We start from the raw sequence: 22,404 nt of genomic DNA, 5'->3' as shown, positions 1-22,404 counted from the left end.
GGAATAGTAAACGTGTTCCTTAATTGAAAAATCAGTGACTGTGCATTTGTGTAACCAGAATTAAGATTCGGAGAGGTTCCTCAAGCCAGCATTATGATAGCTTTAGAAGTCTAAGATGACTGCAGTAAACATCCTGGAAATTGAACTTGTCCTAAGCATTCTTGAAGTCTTCAGAATCTTAGTCAAGTAGATAGAAAAGCAGCTGTATTTTTTAATCAACAGCAGGGGAAGAACTAGATAAATCCTCTTGTGTGGGGAAAGATTTTTGCTTTGGCAGCCACCAGCTAGAAGCTAATTAAAAAGGATCAACTTCAGAGAAGGAAAGGTCAATAACTAGCAGATTTATTACACATCTGTATGAATTGTTGGCTCAGACTGTATTGGGTTGGACCACTTGAGGGTGTGATCAAAGTGGATTAGTTTACAACAATTTTAAATAAGCTGCCAATCCTAAAATTCCTGAGGGGGGAAAAATGAAAAGCAGATGAGTGGAAGAATTCTGTATTTGCTCCACTAGAGCAAAACTTCAATTTATGTTATACACAGGCTCCGGAAATCCACAGATATCCACTTTATATCTGTGAACATTGCTGTAGACATCCGCGACCCATTTTTGTGGATAAGGATATAAATTTTTTACCTGTGTAGGGCACTATAGTTACATGTATGAAATAGACAGGTTACAATTTTTAAAAACACAACTATGTTAAAACAGATTTCATTTAATTCGTGTTAAGGCATTGGTACAACAGAAAAATAAGGGATTTTCTGCACTTGGGTAGGTGTGGGAATTCCTATATTAGGCTCATTTTTGCTTTGACTTTCAGCTTCTGTTCTGTACTTTTGGAGTTTCAACTAGCACGGATGGTTTTTAACTTTATGATCTAAAATTCTTTTCCAGGGTATCCAGAAAACTCAGTTACAATGACGGGAGAGAGAGAAGCTCAGGTATTCTTTTGGAAGACTTCATTGCCAAAGATACACAAGGAGCATTGGTGGAAGGCTACAGAGAAAATATTATTTTATAAATTTGCAAAGGCACCAAAGACATTTTAATTAATCTTTGCAATCTAAAATTGCATTTCTTGGTGGGAAGGCTGCTGAAGAATAGTGCTCTAATACATAACTAATCCTGGCATGTACCATGTTTCTCATCCAAAATAAGTCCTTGGAGATCACCATCAGCCATGGCAAGTAGGGCACTTTCCTTGATGAGGAGCCAAACATTTGGGTCCAGAAGCCCACTGGAGGGAATCAAGGTTCTTTCTTCAGGCTATTTGCTTAACTTGTACATTTAATAGTGTTTGTCATAATCTATTCTTGTGATTTTCAATTTTTCTGTTTGTGTATACACACGGATTTTAATATGCTAATATTAATGTACATAGGCTTTGTATTCCATCAGTATTTCTAGCTCTCCCTGCTTTATATATTCACATTATTGGGCTCCTGAATACACTGTTTTGTAAGGTCCAAATGTAGTGCAATGTGACCGTACTATCATATTTGAAATTTACTTCAGCATAATTCTTAATTGCTCAATAAATTTTTATATTTAGTAAAGCAAATATTAACTTGGTATTGCAATGTCATTGTTCCCAGTTTTACAAATGACAGTTTCATCATAGTGGAATGTAGTACATACCGTAAAGCACAGGAAAAAATGACATGTCAATGAAGCCATTAAATATGTGATCAGAGGCACCAGAAGACATTCAGGCTCTTATTCTTGGGGAAAGTAGAATATATTTTCCAGCTGTTCAATCTTGATACTGGTGTGTGTTCTGAAAAATTTGCTTGCCTGCCCCATGTTTAGTACTTCAAAGACAAATGCTTTCTGAGATTGACAGAGCACATCACTTCAGTTGGTGTACGTCTGGCCTAGCTCCCATTCCAGCTCAATCTTTTTAGCTGTTCAGACACACCTCAGGTAATCATTACATTGGGGGGTCTGTCTGGTTTTTATGACTGCACTTTCCCTTCCTTTCTTTGCAGTAAGACTGTTCTAATGTAATTGCTACAGGTTATACCTCCCTGATCTGGCACCCTCGGGACCTGACTGGTCCCAAATGAGGGAGTTTGCTGGACCAGGGATGGTCAATTCTGGCGCCTCTGGGCCTCCAGCCTCCCAATCAGGCTTCCCTCGAGCCCAAGATCCCACTGCCGACCTGGCCACTGGCCTCCACTGCAGGCCCTGGCCTGACTCCCTGCCCCTGGCTGTGGGACAAGCTCTGCTGCCAGCTCTCCAGCTGGACCACTGGCTCCATTTCCGACTCCTAGCTGGACTACAGCACTGCTCCTGGCTGCTGGCCAGGCTCTGGGCCTCTGCCACTCCCAACTGACCCTCGTGGCTCTCTGATCCATGGGCTAGATCAGTGTTTCTCAACCAGTGGTACGACTACCTTAGGGGTACTCGACAGAAGTTTGGGGGGGGGGGTACGTCAAAACAACTGAAATTTGGAGAAAACTGAATTTTTGTTTTAAGTCTTACAATGCTTTATTATTTTTCATTTTTTACACATACAAATTTCATTGCCTGCCCAGTTACAATTAAGTTGTTTAAACAAATGTGTTGCAATGGGAGAAAAAAATTTTGTCTGAAAACTGTAAATACTGGGGGTACTTATAATTTTTTTTTTAAAGGAGTACTTGATAAAAAGGTTGAGAAATACTCATGGATGTTGCCGGATCAGAGAGGTTCAACCTTTAGTATAACTGTTACGAGTATGAAGCCACTTTTATAGCTCTCTCAGTCCACTGGAACATTCTTCCTTTTCCCAACTGGTCCTGAGAGGTTTGCTGTTTCCTAAAAGTTAGAAGAATTGTTTTACGATGTCTGGTGCCCATTAGGTCACGTGCACATACCCTGTGTGTCCACAATAACTCTAACTGGCCATTATTGCATCCCTCGGGAAGTACAATCAAGTGTTGCCTATGCATGTGACTTAGTACCTGGAAACAGTGCTCCCTCTAAGCTGCGCAGCAGCACAGCTTTCCAGGTGATTAATCAGCTCTGCTCAGTCAGTCAGCTCCCTGCACAGAGCCCTGAGCTGTGTTGCTGTGCAGGTCCTTGCTAAACACACTAAATTGAACCTCAGAAGAGCAATCTCCGAAGTGTGTCTCTCTGGGTAAGTATAGACAAGGCTTAAGATGAGACTTCTCATCTGTTCTTTGAGAAACCAGACAACTAAGATAATTTTATTGGGAAAATTAATAAAGCTATAGCCAGGAAAAATACCTGAATATATTTTTTTTAAAAGTGTTGCTAGGTTGTTGCTAAACCTAGTAGTAGTAAAGGCTTTTGTGTATATAATCAGAAGTACTTCATCACAATCTTGGACATTCTCTTTTGTTTGCTTATCCTGGAGGATGTAGCAAAAGAGTATAAATCAGTTAGTTATAAGATTCCTTTCACTGGGTTGGTTTTGTGGGGGGGGGGATTGTTTATCTTTATGAACAATAAACAATTATTTTTTGTATATAGTTTTGTTGGCTTGTCTTCTTTCCTGTATCAAACACACATGACTAGTAGGTGATGTGTTCTTTCCAATGACTCATCTGAATTAAAATTCTTCCCTACTCACTATATAATTCTTCCCTGCTGCACCACTTCACTTGAAGTGGATGCCATTACATACAGTTTGGTTCTATGGCTCTCCTAACACCCCTGACTGATCTCCCAAATACTCTCCGTTCTCAAAATAGTTGCGTGCATAATCTACTCTTGTTTTCACTGTCCCAGAACATCTTTAAAGTATATTTGAATGTTAATTAGCAGGTCCTGGCTCTTCTAGGGTAATATTCGCAATATTAGCGACAAAAGATGAGGTCCATTCCTGCCTAGGAGTATTGTGGAATTCTTACTTGGTTAAGATACAGCAAAAATTATTCAGTGAAAAGCGATCAGATTGAGTTTTAAGTAGTCAGATTCCAAACCATTTCCCCAACTGATTGGAAAATTCTAGAGAAGTAGTCCAGGAAAAACCTCAAGAGGAATTTGTTTGATCCTGTATCTGATAATTTCTGTAAGTGAATGATGTTTCTCTATTAAGAAATGCTGAGAGTAGTGCACGTGCACACACAAATTCCTCCAATTTTGTTGTCCTTTGTTTTTCACTATCTAGGAAATGGTGATGTAGTCAAGAAGCCCTACTGAAGTGCTAAGTGAGACTGTTGAAAAACTGATGTGATAACATAACATTTTCTTGTCTACGCAGTACCTTTTCTGTCTGGTCTGCCATCTGTCATTGGAGTTAACTTTCCCCATTCACTTTGGCTTTGTTCTTTTTTCCTCTTGTTGGTTTCTATTTTGACTTTTTTTTCTAATGTAAAATAGTGAATAAATATAAAAAAAACTACTTCTGATACGATGAAGGTGGCTTTAGATTATACTCTTGTATCATTACTTTTTTTGTTATTAATATAGTAAGAAAATATTTAAATAGTGTTCAGAATAAACATCTGCATTATCCTAAGAAATGTACATGTATATTTCACAGTAATTGTTTTTTTACAATAAAAGTTTAATCAATAGCACCAAACGTTACATCATGTCCACTAGGTGATATGTTGCCTGAAGAGCATGGAAGAATGTTCAAGGTTGTTTTCAGGAGGCATTCAGCAATCCTCTAAAACCAACTATTCCCTTCCCCCAAAAAAGGCTATTGCTGAACCAGGTTATAGTTTTCAAAAAATGTAATGCCTAAACACAACAGGTTTACTCCAGATTAAAAGTGAACATGAGGGCAAAGAGCAAGAGCAATATGCTTCATCTTTGCAGCTGGACTAGAAAAAAAAATCTCTCACACAGCAATAGTAGAAATGTCTCAGGAAATAATTGACAAGGTGATTGTTTGTTTATCCTAAAATAGAGGCTGGGATGAAAACTAGATAAATTAACCTTTGTAGTGATCAGCTAGAGAAGGCAAGCCAAATGCAGGAGTGGATCTCTTGATAAATTCCATTTGTTTCTCCCACCAGTAATAAATAAATAAATAAATTAGAAGCCCTATGTTTGTGTAAACTGTTCATGGTCTACTGAACTCAGTGAAGGCTGACAATTCCACAGAATTTAAGGATGTATTCAAAGTGAAGCAAGTACTTAAATCCCATTGACTTGAATGGGCATGAAGTGCTTGTGGAATTGTGCCTTTGTAATCTTCTCTGAACCTTTATAATCAGAGATGGGATTTTTCAGTATGAGAGAGGGAAGCCAAAGATCCAGTCCATGCCAATTCACTTTCAGAATATGATCTGAAGAAGTGGGTCTGCCCCACGAAAGCTAACTGACCATCTTGTTAGTCTTTAAAGTGCAACATGACTGCTTTTTTGGTTATAGCACAAGAAGTGTGTCACAATGTAACTGACACCTTTGAAAGGGATTAGGGATTACCTGCTGCCCAATTGTGCTTAAGGAAAGGCACCAGAGCTAGACAGCTGCAGATTGTTAGTAGTTAATCACAAACACTGCCTTGCTGGGAGCTGAAGAGCACTGGATCTCTAGGGGAAACACATGCATAGAAGAGGAACTGGTCACAGCTGAAAGTGGTGTGAAGAGATTGTAAGTCTGAGTTTTCTTTAGAAGACTTTCTGCAGATCTTAATAAACTGGACCCCATGAGGGCAAATGTTCTTGATATTTGGCTTCTGTGGGCTTATAAGAGACTAAATTAAAAGGAAACTCAGGTGGGCCTCTGCAGAGCTAGCAAGGAGTACTGTGGAGTAAGTGTGTCTTTTGAGAAAAACAGGAAGTAACAGACCTTGACCAATCTTTATTTAGACAAATGTTGAAGCCACCTGTATTAACTGATAACATATTCCTTGGCTTTTTCCCTATTAATACTTGTCCAATGGGCTGTTTGGTTGCTTAATTAGTTTGATAAGCCTTGCTTTTATCACTTTGAAAGTTGTGATACTAGCTCTGTTCACTGTCAGTTTATTTAGATTACTTATATCTTACATTTCACCAGAGATGCTGTTGAAAACATTTTTGGCTTGTGGGGCCAAGAGCTTGCTAATATACAGCTCAGTCTTAACTTTGATTTCAATCTCCCTCTACAATGGTAACTAGACCGTAACACTTTCAAACATGACCAGATTAAGACAGCATTTCTGATGTCCCTGTGTTTAGGTTCAAGTTTACCTCTTTTGGGAGGGAGGGGAGGAGTGCTAGCTTGGATAAGTGTTTTCATATGTTTTGTGTAATTTCTATTGATTCCTTACTAACATCTTATTTCTGCCTCTAACATTAGTTGCCTACATCTCATTTAGAATGAAATAGTTTCCAGGAGAGCAAGCCATTTGGGTGTTGCTTTTACATGGGTCTGTGGGCAATCAAGTTCTCAGTTCTCCTTGGACCCTAGAGCCCATAATGCTTTTCATATGGGGAAAAGCTATTCCTTTTCCTGGCACTCATAGGCGACATCAGTATTATAGCAGTGGTGTATCATTGTTTGCTGCTATTACTATTTAGCACCCACAATATGCCATACATAAAACGAGACCAATCTTTGCCACCCAAGAGCTTTCAAGCTAAAATGGTGCTGCAAGTTCTAAGCAAGACACATGCATATAGTTACTGAATTGTTTAGGGACAGGAAAAGCCTTTTCAGTCCCCAATCTTCCTAAAACAGTTATTGAAATGACAATGTAAAACCCACTAAAAATCATTCTGCCCTCCTCGAGAGGCTTATTTTCCACAGGTCATTTGCCACTTTCTTTACAGACTGAATACAGACAGAGAAAATGTTATTGGTTGAGATAGAATCTAGTACTGTTCACCATAGGAAGCTAAAAGTATATAATGATATCATTAAATTTGCTGGGTATTCAAAGCACTCATTACATGAATGGAAGCAGTTACATTATTCTCTAATTAACCTTAAATAGTACTGCAGGTCACAGTAGGAAAGTACTAAATATTGAACAGCAGAACAAGTTTTAACTATAAAATCAAGCAAACTTTTCAATATGCCAGTCTTAAAGTGCCTGTGATGGTTTCCCAAACTACTCGTGAAACAACGAAGAATGGGTAAAATATGCTAGCTTTCTACAGGTGACAGAGTGGCCCATTTCAAATCCCTTAAAGTGGGATCCATGGACAAGTGAAGGAGTAAGTCAGCCAGTACAGAATGACTGTTAATTTGAGGTCAGATTCTAGGAGGTACGCTGCTCCTGTAACTCCTTTGCAAAGTAGAAGACTATGAAGGTGGTAAACTCTTCTTTGAGCTGCTTTAAAATTAGCCATCTGTGTCTAACGTCCTGCTGTCTACTGACCTAAACTGTCTGCAGTTACATTCAGCAGACAATTTGAATGCATCACTTACCTGTTTGTCATCGATCAGCGTTTCATTTACCAAGCATTTATCTCAAATTAAGGATACTATTTATTCAGTCTTTCCCCTCAACATAAACAGATGAAAGATCTACTTGATCTTGTGCAAACAGTCAGTTGAGGCAGGGGTCCTCTTTAGATGTTGTATGAATCAAGCCAAATAGTCTGATGGGGTCATCATGAATGGCTTCCTCTGTTGGTTGATTTTCAGCAGCCAGCTGGTCACTGTTGAGATAAATGCTGGTTTGGGAAGCCAGGGTGTTGGTTTTAGATGGCATCTCTTCTTCATTCACTTCTAAAGGAGCTTTCTTTTTCCTAGGCTTTCTGTGTTTTTCCTTGATGCTGTGATCAAGGGAGGCATAACACATCTGAGTTTCAGTCTCCACCTAAGAGGAAAATCACGTGTATTCAGTTCAATACTTTTGTTAATTACTACACCTTTAAGACTTTCACTTCCTTAAGGCAACCCACCAGACTCTTCAGCACAGCATTTTTGTGAGAAGTTGCACTGATGTATTGTGTAAGTTGGTGGATCTCAAACTATTTTCTGCCAAAGCCCCCGTCACCATATGACTAAATGTCCTGTACCCCACCCTTCATTTCTGGTGCTACTGGAACACATTTGACAATGTGACCTTTCACTTTGTGTGTGAGATCATGCTATGTGGAGGATGACCTGTAGAGAACAAAATGGCATCTTCCACGCTGCAAAAATTCCTGAATGCTTTTCTGTTCCAGCCTGGCTTAAGGACAGCCCCCTGCATAGCTCATGTTTCACACCCAGGGGTGTGGGAACCCAACCCCACTTTGGTAACCACTACAATAAGGTAGCCCCAAACTTTTTTAATTCAGTGATATCACTGGATGGCTTTCCATCCCTATTCCCCATCCCCCTGTTCATGGTATTTAATGAACAGATAACTCATTAAATGTTTTTTTCAAGGTTTGCATAATCCTGCATAATGCCCAGCTGTGTGTATGGGAGGTAAGGGAGACGTGCAGGGGAGATGTATGGTGTGGCCACGGGATGTGGTATTGACTCTGGGTCTTATGTTTTGATCGTATTTCTCTTGTACTGTGCATGTTAGAGAATCAAATAGATCTATATCCCTAATGCATTCATGATTACCATGTTTTTCACTTGCAACTTGTTAGTAACTTATTTTTAACTTATCTGGCCATTGCTTAATTTACCATAATAACCAAAAATCCTGCTATTTCAGTTTTTAATACAGTATCTCAATGCTGCAAGGCTGAGCACATTACAAAACATTGGTGGTAGTAATAATACTAAAATGCCTTCAACATGTAATCATTGATCTGAGGAATGAGTGAATTGACAGATTTGATGCAACTGACACACTTGGCTGGTACTTATCTGCTTCCAAACCTCAATTAAGGCCCTAGAGCAAAAGATCTGTGTACACACTTAAGAGCTCTTCTGAACTGGTATGCCCATTTGTGTGAGGAGGAAACAGAAGTCTTGGGCTGTATTCTGCTATTGGATACATGTGAGGAGCTCTGTGGCAAAGTGCCTTCCTTAATGCAGAAGTCTGAGAGCAAGAATATAAATAAGAGTACCTTTACTTCATTAGCGAACCTCCGAGGACGGGCCTTCATTTGTTCATAGCAACACTCATCTAGAGCTTATTAGAAATGAAAAAGATTTCATAGTGGTTAGAAGATGCTGTCTGTGATTAGACACTGTATTATAGATTAGACACTCCACGCCTATATTAATGGAAGTTCAGGTTCTACGTTATAGTCCCTCCCTGACTCCTTCCAAGCTTCCAGGAAATAAAAAAGCTAGGAAATGCATGGTAGCATTTGTATTTCTAGCACCAGATTATGGGACAGTGGATTAGTTGATCAGCAAAAGCCTTACAATTTGGTAAACACTGACAGATTTGATGGTGCTTGATGTGATTTGTCAGGTGTCTCATGCTAAATATAGCTGAGCAGAGACAGTATTTGAGTAAGAGAAATATCCTGAGTCTAGGTTATCATTACTGGGGAGCAGAATGACTAGATCCTAGTCTTTGCTGTGCCACTAACTTTCTATGAACATGAGACAAGTTGCTGTTTTTTTTCTTCGTGCCTCATTTTATGCCCTCCTAAATAGATGTTTCTTTTCCTCATAGAGTTTTGAGGCAGAGGGCATGATCACAAATTTGCACGGATTCAAGTTAGATTTTTGCAAACAAAATAAGCCTACTTGGACCTTCAGTAAGGGTGTGTCTAGACTACAGGGTTTTGTCGACAAAAGTGGACTTTTGTCGACAAAGCTATACCTGCGTCCACACTGCCTTTGAGTTATGTCGACATAACGTCGACAAAACTCAGCAGTTTTGTCGACGTATGTAAACCTCATTTTATGAGGAATAACGCCTTTTGTTGACAGAGTTCTGTCGATGGAAGGCTTTATTGCATCTACACTGTCCTTTGCGTCCACACTGTTATGTCGACAAAGCGGCTTGCTTTGTCGACAGAACTGGATGTAGTCTAGACGCTCTTTGTCGAGAGAAGCTTTGTCAACAGTATCTGTCGACAAAACTTCTGTCGACAAAACCCTATAGTCTAGACGTACCCTAAGTGTCCACGCAGCTTGCTGTACCGGTTTAACATTGTACCTTCAGTTAAACTGGTGCAACTCAGCATTTAGACTAGCCCTTGTACGCTTCTGAGAGATTTTAAATAGCTCTCTTCATGCCAATATCTTAATGGCTGGGGAGTAAAATATATTCAGTGTGCTAGTCAATCTGTTGTCACAGCAGTCCCAAGATCTAGGTTAATGTTGTAGGAATTAACACATTTGGGTTTTAAAATGAGCAACTGAAGTTTCACTGCTTCTCTCCTCTGTAACTGGAACAAGCACATATCCGATTTATCAACAAACAGTTCTGTGGAAATTCATTAGGAGACATTCATAATAGGGACGCAAGCGACTAATCAACTATCCGATAAGCAAAAGCTAGTCGACTAATTGCTTCTCCCTTCCCTCCTTCCCCCTGTTGCCTCCATCACAAAGAGACTGGGGGGAGGGGGGCGGGGGGAAGAGGTAAGGATACTGGGGGGCAAGAGCCGGCTTAAAAGCCAGATCCCCCTCCACCTCCAGCTCCATGGGTGGCAGTGTTCCAACTTGGAAATGCTAGGGCTCTTGTACATTTCAAAAAGGAAGCGCCCTCATGAAGCCTGGGGTCATCCGGGAACTTCCCGCTGGCATTGGGCTCCACGCAGCGTTTCAACTTTGAAATATCCCCACTAGAGCTCTTGTATATTTCAAAGGTGAAACGCACTAGTCTTTATCGACTAATCAAATAGTCAATGGAAAGCCCATCAACTATTTGATTAGTTAATTGAAATTTAACATTCCTAATTCATAAAGCATGTTAATCATTCTGGCTCTTTATTATATGTCTATTTTAAGTCATTCTTAAGAGATCTTACCTAAAATCTCCTGATTGAGGTTGCCATAAACTGGACATTCTTCAGTATAATCATCATCATAGCTGTAAGGGGAATGAGAATTAACTTAAATTCTCTCTGTAGTGTGCATTGAAATATCTTAGGCTGTGCACATTGAATCTGACCCTTTTTGTTTTAAATTTAAATGGCAGTGGTGTCTGGAGGCCCTAATCAAGATTAGAAGCCCATTGCGCTGAGCACTTTCACATATAGACCTACATAGGTAAATATTAAGAAAAAACAGTAGGTGCCATAGGAGACATTGTAAGACAGGTGAACAGTGGAAGACCCATATTGTATTTAGTTGGGGAACTGGGCACTGCAGAGACTTGTCCAGAGTGGTGCAAGGAGTCTGAGGTGCCAGGACAGAAATGATCCCAGATTTCCTGAGTCCTTTTCCAGGACTTTAATTATAAGAACATACTTGTGGTTAACCTGAACTTAATATGTTTGATATATTTTGTCATTGACGGTGACTGATGGTAAGGCTGGGGGAGGCAAGTCCCTAGCCCAGCCCACCAGTACCACAAAGAAGTGGGGTGGCACACAGCTCCAACCTCCCTGGCCCTGGAACCATGGGAAGGGCAGGTGCTGGAGGCAGTAACACTCCTCCCCCAGTAGACCTATAGTAGGAGTTCTAGGAGCAGAGTGTGGGCGGGACCATGCCTGGCGATAAAAATATTTTCTGACCTTCAAAGCTCTACAATCTGAAGGTGATGAAAGCGTAGAGGAAAAAAGCAGATCTGAAGAAGGGGAAAATATATCAGTGGTACTCGCAGTCCCCAGTTGACATTGGGAAATATCGGAATCCTCCAAGTCCTGGTGCATAATAACATACTGTAGTCAAATGAGCGTGTAATTTAAAGTCTAGAAGTGTTAAAATTGTGTGTGCCCCCCAAAATATGGGAATTGTGCTTGCAGGCTATTGTGTGCTGAAAGATGTTTTGTATGATTCATGCTTAGCTGTGCATCTTCTTCTGGATCTGCTCAGAGTGAATAAAGTTGTGGTGTATAGTATTCGGGCAGATATGGCTGTCTACATACTAACATCAGATACGTAAACAGGAAAGTATTGTTGGGGGTTTAGCTTTTTTGTATTAACGAACGAGGGTTTTGTTTTGAGGTGAAGGGCTTTGAAGTATCTGTTTTCTGAAAAACATGAGGTTGGATCATCCAGAGCTTGTCTGACTGCCGTTTGTTCGTTCTTTCTTTCGTTCTTAATATTGAGATATTATAATGTGGTAATTAATCAGAGCGGTTAGCCATGAATTTGGAGGGCTCATCTCTCACTGAGGCCATGTAAAAATAAATACCCTGCTTAGCTCTATTATTCTTCTCATACTACTAAATGAATTCCCTAAAATGATTTAAAAAAGTCAGTGTGGTATGCTTTCCTTATGGACACCTTTAGCTATAAAAACATTTCTGTGTAGATCAAACAAGACCCTTCATATTTCCTTTGGTCCATTCCTTCAAATTCAGCCATAATTAATGTAACTCTATTTTAACCCTTTTTAAAAAACTAGACATACTTTATCTTCAACATACCTTGGACTATATTCTGGATAATCTCTGTATGTGTAACCTGGAAAATATTTTAAAACAAGTAGCTTAAGCAAAAAGAAAATATGGAATTGTTCAACGGTCACACAATTCATTTGCTGTCGTTACAGGTTTAACAAAATTGTATCATGTGACTTGTGGAGAGCAACATTATGTAAGTCTAAGAAAGGCTCCGTAGCACTGTTCGTGCTGTTAGTGTGAGATGCAGATTATTTGAGGATATTTAAAAAAAAAAATTCGTCATGAGAATCTAGACTTAAATTGTGACTAACATGGTTCATTAATATTCTGCAATCTCTGTACTGCACTAATTCTTACAAACCCCTCTCTAAGTCCCCGTTTTGCTAAGTACTATAAATACCCACCATAGAAAGACAGTCACTACTCCCCAATAATTTACAGCATAAACGTATGATGTACCAGTACAAGTAGAAATAAACAGGCTGTGGTAGAATAAAGAAACAAGGAAAGAATCCTGTGTGAGTGAGCAGTACTCTTGGCGGCCTACTGCCTTTTCCTCTTCATTAGGTTTTACAAAAATTATTACTGCTGTTCTAGTTAGGGGGCTATCTAATGTTACACAGTTAAAGTGAAGCAGAGTGTCCCAGGCCACAAAGGATGTGTCTACGCAGCAAAGTTATTATTCGGAATAACAGCTGTCATTCCAAAATAACTAAGCGAGTGTCTACACAACAATAGCATCATTTTGAAATAATTTCAAAATAATGGGAGGCTTATTCCAACTTTTGTAAACCTCATTCTGTGAAGAATAACTATTTCAGAATAGAGGCTGTGTAGACACTCCACTTCTACTATTTCGAAATAGCACCTCACCAGGGCCATTCTAAGTTATTCCTCTCTAGTGCCTCCTGGGGCTCTAAAACAAAATAGCACATCTATGTTAGGGAAGCCTGCCTCAGATTAATTTTGAGACTTCCCTGTAGAGTAGACATGCTATTTTGAAATAAGCAATTTCAGAATAACTATTCTGGAATAACTTACTGCAAAATCAATGTGCAGTGTAGATGTAGCCTCAAGGTTAATTGTTGGAGCTGGGTTTAGAATTCAGGCGTTTCTGGCTCTCTTTTCTGGCCTACAAATCTTGCCTCTCTCAGAATCTGGTGGATGATGTGATGCGCACAGAATCCATCTCCTTGCTTCCCTGCTTAGTTCTGTAAATTTCATTTTCATCATAAAAATATTTGTGGCTCAGTTGGTGTCTCCTTAGCTTCTCTCAGCTGAACAGTTATCATTGTGCATTGCAAGTAACAGTTGTATATGCAGGCCTTCTCTATGCACAATTTGTATACCTGTGCACAGGTATAGTAACAGTGAAATAACTCCCTCTTAGGCAGAGACACAGTTTTATCACTATAGAGGTGATTATATCAATATGGCTTAATCTCACATAGGATGGGGAATAAGCTATAACAGTATGAGATGTCTTTATGCTGTTGTGACTGCATCCATGCTAATAGTTGTACTGATACAATTGTTTCCATGTTAAAAAACTTGCCCCCAATAAAAAATAATTATACCCATGTAAAGGCTGTGTATAGACCAGACCAATAATCATGAACAAACACTCATGAAGCAAAATAAGCCGTCACTTTGTGAGTAATAGAAGGGCTTGATAGATACCTTGGTGCATGTGCTCCCTCACGCACTTGTGAGCAGAGCTGAATTCCTAATGTAGGGAAGGAGAGGAAGAATTTGGATGAAATCTGAAATTTAAATATGCATTCCTGAATTCAGGGGGAAGAAAATATTGCCACTTCAATTCATAGCTTATATTAATGTGTATTTAAAGAGCTGTCATATCTAAAGTTCATGCAATGAAAAATTGCAGATGGGGGTGGGGAGGGAATTGTCTACATGAAAAATGTTGAGAAAATTATCTGAATTAAATTCTGTCCCTTGCTCACGTCTGGCTGGCTCATTTGGGAAGAACGGGTTGGAGGATTGCTTCTAGGGAGTTTTTAATCATTGAGTCATACTGATGTTTTGAAAGCTTTTGTTTTTAATTGCTGTACCATGTGACATCAGGCATCAGTGCCTTGCAAGTTAAAAATGCATTAGTACTAAAATAAATGCTTAGAAAAAGATTCATTTTAAACGATTCATCCTGCTTGCTGGAAAATTCCCAGTGGTGTTGAATTTGTTTGTCGTCTCTCAAATGCTCTCACGATCTCTTGCACACACGTCATTTCTTACCTTTTTGCTTGTTTGCTATGCAGTATGAAATATTTATGATTAGTGAAACAACCAGAGCCATAATCACAAAGGCTAGAAGTCCCCAGATTGAGAAGTGGCAAAAAACTGTCTCCATTTCTGTAAGAGAAAACAAATCCTGCATATTATGTGTTATCTAATGGTTGTACTCCCTTCTCCCCCCCCCCCCCCGTCCCCCCCGTCCCATACACTTCAGTTGATTTCATTTTTTATTGTAGGCACTGCCACTGACATGTAACCCAACTAAACAGTAGTGGGACTGTTTGGATGCCAGAAAGTAGGAAACTAGTGTTGATAAACTACTCATAGGGTACGTCTACACTTGCACCCTAGTTCAAACTAGAGATACAAATGTAGGTGACCAAAATTGCTAATGATGCGGGGATTTAAATATCCCGCGCTTCATTAGCATGATCTTGCCGGCACGTTACTCCGATCAACAGCAGTTCCGAAAATGAAAGTGCACGCTGGGATGCAATAGTTAGAAATGAGGAGTAATGTTAGTTCGAACCGAGGGGTTTGGTTCGAACTAATGCATCCCGGTGCACACTTTCATTTTCGGAACAGCTGTTGATTGGAGTAACGCGCCGGCAAGATCATGCTAATGAAGCGTGGGATATTTAAATCCCCGCTTCATTAGCAATTTCGGTCGCCTACATTTGCATCCCTAGTTTGAACTAGGGTGCAAGTGTAGATGTACCCATAGTGATGAAACTTAAGCCCATTCTTGGTCAAACCAAAATGTGGCTATCAATATGATAGCCAAGGTACTAGGAACATAGACAAGCTCTTCTACCACATAAATGCAAAAGATTTTTTTTTTGCTTTTAGAAACTGCTAGCTTTTCTGTGACATGGATTGGTGAGCCAAATACTGATTAAAAGCTTGTCCAGACATGAAAATGAAACTGGAAAAAAAGTACAGAGTGAATTGAAAGCCAATTAAGCATTCTTAATTAACTCCATGTGTGGGCACTCTTATTCCAGAATGAGTGCCTTATTCCAAATTAGTTTAAACTAACTCTGGAATATGAGCATTCACACACAGAGGCTACGTCTACACTGGCCCCTCTTCCGGAAGGGGCATGTAAATTTCAGCAGTCGTCGTAGGGAAATCCGCGGGGGATTTAAATATCCCCCGCGGCATTTAAATAAAAATGTCCGCCGCTTTTTTCCGGCTTTTAAAAAAGCCGGAAAAGAGCGTCTAGACTGGCCCCGATCCTCCGGAAAAAGTGCCCTTTTCCGGAGGCTCTTATTCTTACTTTGAAGTAAGAATAAGAGCCTCCGGAAAAGGGCACTTTTTCCGGAGGATCGGGGCCAGTCTAGACGCTCTTTTCCGGCTTTTTTAAAAGCCGGAAAAAAGCGGCGGACATTTTTATTTAAATGCCGCGGGGGATATTTAAATCCCCCGCGGATTTCCCTACGACGACTGCTGAAATTTACATGCCCCTTCCGGAAGAGGGGCCAGTGTAGACGTAGCCAGAGCTAATAGGGAATAGGTATTCTGGAATAACTCCCTGGGTAGTCAAGCCTTTATTCTCTATACAGGCAGTCCCCGGTTTACGTACAAGATAGGGACTATAGGTTTGTTCTTAAGTTGAATTTGTATGTAAGTCGGAACTGGCTCCAGATTCAGCTGCTGCCACTGAAACTGACCAGGGGCTGACTACAGGAAGCTGGAGGCAGAGTTGCTGTTGGCTTCACTGGGAGTTGTCCTTAAAGAGGCATAATGATTTCGTGATTTTTTGGGGGTCTATTTTGGGACCTTTTTTTCCCCCAAAGGAGCCACTAGGATTTATTGGCCAGTCTTGCATCTTCATATTTTCTGCACCCTCTCCACATCTCCTTTCCTGTGGAAAAATATATAGATCCTGTTGTTCCCTCTTCCCCTAGCAAAAACTGTCATCTTCTCCTGACTAGCGTTCTAACCTGGCAGTAGGAATGGGCAGAGAAGCTAAAGACTCAGAACTATAAAAAAATGAGCACCTTGGGGTCTACAGACATCCAAAGGGTTTCTGGGGCAGATCTTAACAGCACTAGCTTCAAAGGAAGCCTAAGTAAGAGCCAACCAGTGCTAATTGTGCATATAATGGGATAAGGAAGCATTGAGGCAGCTTGGTGCCCTTCTATCCCATGCCCTCTTCTCCTTTGGAAACGTTTTCCATTTCAATTCAATGGATCCAAATTCCATTTCTCTCTCTCTCTCTCTATTTATTTTTTAAATCCTTTGAAGCTTCCCCTTGGATATCTGGGTATCCAGGGTGCTAAGTTCTCAAACTGCATAGCAACATAAGCCTCATCTCACAACAAAAGTTACTACATGACCCCAGGAAAACCTGAGCCTTGCTGTCCCATGTGGGTGAGCCAAAGCATTTTAGCCTTAGATAAGGGGCGTGTAACCTGCTGCCCAGGGCTGAAGTCCTCTGGTTTCAGTCCCAGGCAATGTGGCTTGGGCTTTGACCATGGGCCCAGCAAGTCTAAATCAGTCCTGGTGACCTCCTTAAAACAGTATGGCATAGCCACTTTTAGAATGCTCTGCTTCCCAGCCCTTTGCTGAAACCACTAGCTGACATGACTTCTTCATTGACAGCCACGGGTCCTTCTAATTAGCTTGATACCTAGACTTCAGGTAACTCTCTCGATTAAGGTCCTGATAGTACAAGGAAACAGGCATAGGGGAAACCTGTGATTTTTTTTTTCCCTGGGACTCAGGGAAATCAATGGGTCTTCACACGGGCACAGAGCTTTGCCAGCACATGGGGCTAAGTTGTTACTTAGTCAACACTGTGTGGAATATTTTGAGCACAATGACCACATTGTTCCCTCTGATTCCATCTCTCTCTCTCGCTCTCTCATTCTAGCATTCCTTCACATGGGTTGTGGAACCTCCCTGCATTTAAATCAAGAAAATGCACTTCCTTCAAAAGTACAGCGCTGATTTCAAGTGGCCCTATTCTATTTCCTTCTCCCATCAGACACACTGATGCAGTCAGATCACAGTTGTCACGTGTGAGAGTTCTCCTGTTACTCTGCAGTGTGTCTGACACATGCTTTGGGCCTCAATTTCCTGGGATGACAGTTTTGCCTGCCTAAGATATTTCTAGGCCTTCCTTTGCTATGCTTTCTGAACGCCGATGACCTTAAAGCCAGTAATAGGTATAAATGAACTTGGACTTCAGACCTCCCTTCCTTCCATAGGAAGAAATGAGGACAAGGGAATTAAGGCTTCCAAGGAACACAATGGGCGTTGGGTCTCCTGAAAATCTCCCCTGAACTTGCGTAGGGTCACATAAGATGACTTGTGGCAGAGCTAGGAAATGAATGCTGAATATCTGGGTTGCAGTCCAGTATCTTAATCCCCAAGCCATCATTATTCCTGTTGTCATCTCGCTTTTTCTGAAGATACTTATTGCCCTTCTTCCCCTCCCAACATTTCATTATGCTTTTTTTTTTTTTTTTCATTTTCTCCACTTCCATTTGATTGCCAGGAAGTGGGGAGAAAGGAAATGGTGGAGCCTGAGAGGGAGGAAAATATAAGGAGCTCTAATAGAAACTGATAGCTTAAAAATGTCACTTTGCCCTTCACTGGAAAGATTTGGAGTGAGTTTAAGATGGCTTCCCCCCCAATAAAAAGGCTGAGATGGTGCCCCTTTCTAAAGAAAAGGCCTGAAATTAAAAACTAACAAAAAATCCAGCTTGCTCTTTCATTTCAGAATGTTGGGGATTTTTAATTCTCGCTGGCTTTGCTGGAGCAGAAAGAAAAATCTGAGGTGGGGACTAAGTGTTCTCAGCCCCTCGCTGAGGAGACAGAGGTTATCAAACCCTGAAAACGAGCTGTTCTCCCAGCAGGGTTGTTTTTGGGGGAGGGGCATTTGATTTAATGTGGCATTAATAATAAACCAATATTTAACACTAAGTAAAACTCATTTCTCCCAGTTCATGAGGTTTGACTTCCTTGGCATTTCAAGCTGTTGCAAGCCTCCTACGTCTTTAGAATCCCCTAGCAAAAACAGGAGATCAGAACTGCTTATGTAAAAAGATAACCAGACAATAAATAACCCCAAATCCCACAATTTGCAAGTCCTTTTTTAACTGCATAAAAAATACTTAAGGGTGGGGGGAACACACCCAATTGTACTTTTTCCTCAGGAGATGACTTTTTAAAATTTAGACTTTTAAAATTATTCTCTATAGTCCTCAATCAAACATTCTTTGGTTGGCTTTTTATTTAAGCTGGAAATATAAATACACATACATGACATTTCTGTTCTGAATCTTTAATCTCTTACATAAGTGAACATATATTTGATCTCTTGTCAGCCAATTTTCTTTTTATATTTTGTGAACAATGAGCCTTAAGGTATCCATAAAGTCCTAGGAGTGCCTCTCAGTGTCTTGTATCCTTTTTAAATGTACATTTCCAGCCAGTCTCACTGTCTAAACAGAAAATGGTCAAAATCTTGCATTTTCACATCCCTAGTTTTATAGATACATTCCCCTTCTCTTGCTTATCTGTTCCTTCATTGCCCACATGCTTGCAATAGACTCTTGCAGATATTTACCATTCAAAGTGAATTATTTCAATATATACAAATTTGGTGACAGTGGTAGGGAAACACAAATATCTCTGTTAACAAAAGAATGACAATAATTGAAATTCTCTCTGTGTGCTAGCAAGTGTAGTCTGCAAAATTGACTTGCTGTGCAAAACATGTCCAAACCCCCTCTCCCCCAAAATACTGAGGTCAAAAAGTGAAAGAAATGGAAAGAAATGTCATAATATTTGTGCTTTCATCATCATTTGAATTGGACTGTAGACTGATGTGGATGAAAATTAAAATTAGAGACATCCTCTACTGTTATATATCGCAAAAAAAGTACATTTTGGGTAGGTGAGAGATTGTTTTTTAAAGATTTTTATCACCACATTTGCTGGCATTCTCTCCATCTATATGTAAATAAGTGTAATCAAGCTGAACCCCCTTTAAAAACAAGACAAAAGATGGAAACGATGGAGGTTTTTGTTTTGTTTTCTAAAAAATGCCTCAGGTCAAAGAAGGCCTGTAGGAATAATAACCATGGTTTGACTGTAATAAATCTGCAATTTCATCAAGGGCTTCTAGGATCATTTTCAGACTCTGACAAACATATTAGAATCTAGCCCTTAATGTGTGTTTGCTCTCAGAAGTAGCTTGCTTGAGGTACAAATCTTATCAAATTCAATTGGGCTGTTTTTGGAACAACATGCTCCTCTGTATGTGTGGAAGAGAATCACAAAGTGACCCAAAGAGCTTCATAAAACAAATAAGAACCAGGAATCCTGGTTTCAATATTTACACCTTATATTTATACATTACATGGTTGTATATGAAACATTTTGCATTTGGATCGCTCCTTAATTTATGCCGTCACTTGTGCTACTCTACTGTTTCCCTCAGCCAAGGGGTCACTGGTTTGCAAACAAAGGGTCAAATTGAGAGGTAAGATTAAATGTAACATACACTTCCTTCTGGTCCATTTAGCATATGAATTTCAACAATTCAGATAATGCCTGTATGGAGTTTTTTGGGGGGGTTGTTTTTACCGAAAGGGCTATTGATCTTCAGGGCAGAGTCTGTCCTTGGTTTTAGTGTGTTGTGCATCAATGGTACTATCATAGTACTAACAACATGTTTACAATTATTTTAAAATATTTTTCTGGCAATGCAATTGCTTTTTTCCCTTTTCAGATTCCACTTGTTGGGCACCTTCTGCATATCTTGTCCTGTTTGCAGAGTCCACTTCACTAGAATTACAATTTTTTAAAAAATCTACTGTCTGAACTCCTGCTCATCAGCTCTGATATAATCTGAAAAAGGAGAAACACAACAAAGCTTTTACAGAATGTATTGGGTATTGGTCAGTTCTCCACCTTTCACAGGAAATCATTTATTTAGTCTCTGGATAGCTATAACTTGGGCTGCTGCAGAAACATGCTCTGCCGCATTGCTTGTATGTACCTGACAAGATGATATCTCTAAACAGGATCAGACAGTTCATTCTTCCTTCATAGCAGTCCCAGTTACAAGAACTGAACAGACTAACTAATATCCCTTCTAATGAAGGATTCCCCATGGAGACCTCTGTCCACTTGGAACTAGATTTGCAACATGCACAAACACCTGGTATCATAGGGAAATGTATAGAATCACTTTTTTGGTCGCTAATAATATGATCCAGATTTTAAGGGGTGATTTGAAGGGTAAAAAGCTCTGGATTTTGTTGCTTCCATTGGCCCTTCTGCTTCTCTGTGCAAAGTAAATTTTGGCTTTGTCTGTGAAAAGAAAATATTCTTTCCAATTAAACAGTGAGGTGATGTTCTGTAGTAATGACCCTTACCCAAAAAATCCATTAAGTGACTGATGAATGTTAAATTAACACTAATAAAGCTTCCATGGCCATGAACTTTAAAGACAGGATAGATTCCCTGGAAAGGAGTCCTTAAACTGTAGTTAATTAGAGCATGGCTAATTGCTTTTTAAGATATAAACCTCATACTTCAGAAGGGGCAAAAAGCACACAGCAAAATTAGATCCCTCTGTGAAGGCAAATATTTTAAGCCTAAAAATGATACCAATGTTTCTTCAACAAATCTTCATGCACTTTGGCCCACTTAGCTGGAGATTAACAAAGGTTTATGACGATGACTCATTAGTATTAATATTCAGCCTTTGAGTCTCTAAGCAACACACTCAGGGGGTTTGTAAGCTATTGAAACACACTTTTTTTTTTTTGTACATTACAACCAGAAATGAGAGATAAGAAAGAAGAAACATACCTGTTTTTGTAGCAAGACCGCTCCCTTATCTCAAACAAAATTTGGTTTAAAATGTTGGCAGATGCTGATGTGCTGTTTTGCTTTGGCCTGGCTATTTGAGTAAGTACCTAAAGACTTCTGTTCCATCTGAAGTCTTGACATCTGTTCCTTGCACACTCACGAACAGGAAATGTGGTGGAGGCGGCTCTTATAACCTCGATATCAAATTGCCTATTTCCTGTATTGTTTTCCTCAAAGAAGTGAAAACATACATGTGTGAGCATTTGAATTTGTGTTCTGGTATTATCCACCTGTCCTGCCACAAAAAAAGCATGAAACTGAGCTCTCTCATGATGAGCCTGATGCATCTACTCCTGCCGTACTTTCGTAAATAGTTCTATTAAATTCAATGGCATTGCTTATATGCTTGAGTAAGAAACAATGCGGATGGATGCTCAAGTGTATTGAGGTGCTCGAACAGTACGATAGTAGCACAGTCGTGTACACTGTGGAGAGACATGTTAATAAATGTCCTTGAGAAGCCAGATTCAAATTGTCTTCATTTTTTTTGTGTGGAAAAACTGGTGTGTATGAATGATATAGCAGTGTGCAATTCAGGCCTGCTGATGGCTCCACACAGCAAGTAAGTTGCTACGCTTTAAGTGAGGGATATTAACCATTGGAATATTTTATTTATGCTGTGTTCCTTCTTACCTGAAGTCTTTAAATCCAGTTTCGATGTCTTTCTAATACTGTAGTTCAATCAGAATTCATAGGCTTATTGTAGAAATCACTAAGTGAAATTTATGCTTGTTTTCTAACCTCCTGCATTAGAAGACAATACATTTTTAAGGCATTATGGGATCATATCCTAATCTAGGTTCATCCAGTATTCAGATTTACAAGTATAATCTGCACAAGACCTGTAGCCCAGACCAGGTCCTAGTATGTTGTATCTTTACATTTTTGTGGAATCTGCCTAGCCTACTGAAGCCATTTTGTCCTTTGAGCAGCTGT

General features: G+C 39.8%; 2 protein-coding genes across 4 annotated transcripts in view; one reads left to right on the top strand and one right to left on the bottom strand.

The window, feature by feature from the left end:
* HJURP (Holliday junction recognition protein) overlaps nt 1-1,548 on the top strand; it is a 42,215-nt gene extending 40,667 nt beyond the window's left edge. The window contains exon 13 of one of the 2 annotated variants that reach the window (XM_075908304.1): nt 902-1,548. In XM_075908304.1, the coding sequence (XP_075764419.1) occupies nt 902-1,028 (127 nt within the window). In that variant the 3' untranslated portion in view covers nt 1,029-1,548. The remainder of the gene's footprint in view (nt 1-901) is intronic. The other variant, XM_075908300.1, reaches the window with a different exon arrangement.
* On the bottom strand, nt 1,346-21,646 carry TRAT1 (T cell receptor associated transmembrane adaptor 1). 2 transcript variants are annotated; one of them, XM_006116847.4, is made up of 6 exons: nt 21,409-21,646; nt 14,575-14,691; nt 12,346-12,382; nt 10,780-10,841; nt 8,914-8,978; nt 1,346-7,718 (listed from the first exon to the last, which is right to left on the bottom strand). In XM_006116847.4, exons 2-6 carry the CDS (start codon nt 14,687-14,689, stop codon nt 7,446-7,448), a joined length of 552 nt encoding a protein of 183 aa, XP_006116909.1. In that variant the 5' UTR covers nt 14,690-14,691; nt 21,409-21,646; the 3' UTR covers nt 1,346-7,445. The 2 variants fall into 2 exon arrangements, with proteins under 2 accessions (XP_006116909.1, XP_075764463.1); XM_075908348.1 differs by lacking the exons at nt 14,575-14,691; nt 21,409-21,646 and adding an exon at nt 14,002-14,568.
* Between the last annotated feature and the right edge of the window lie 758 nt (nt 21,647-22,404).

This window comes from Pelodiscus sinensis, chromosome 1 (genome assembly GCF_049634645.1).
Source record: "Pelodiscus sinensis isolate JC-2024 chromosome 1, ASM4963464v1, whole genome shotgun sequence".
NCBI classification, from domain to species: Eukaryota; Metazoa; Chordata; order Testudines; family Trionychidae; genus Pelodiscus; species Pelodiscus sinensis.
The sequence above is the reverse complement of the archived record's forward strand: the minus strand, read 5'-3'. Positions and strand labels throughout refer to the sequence as shown.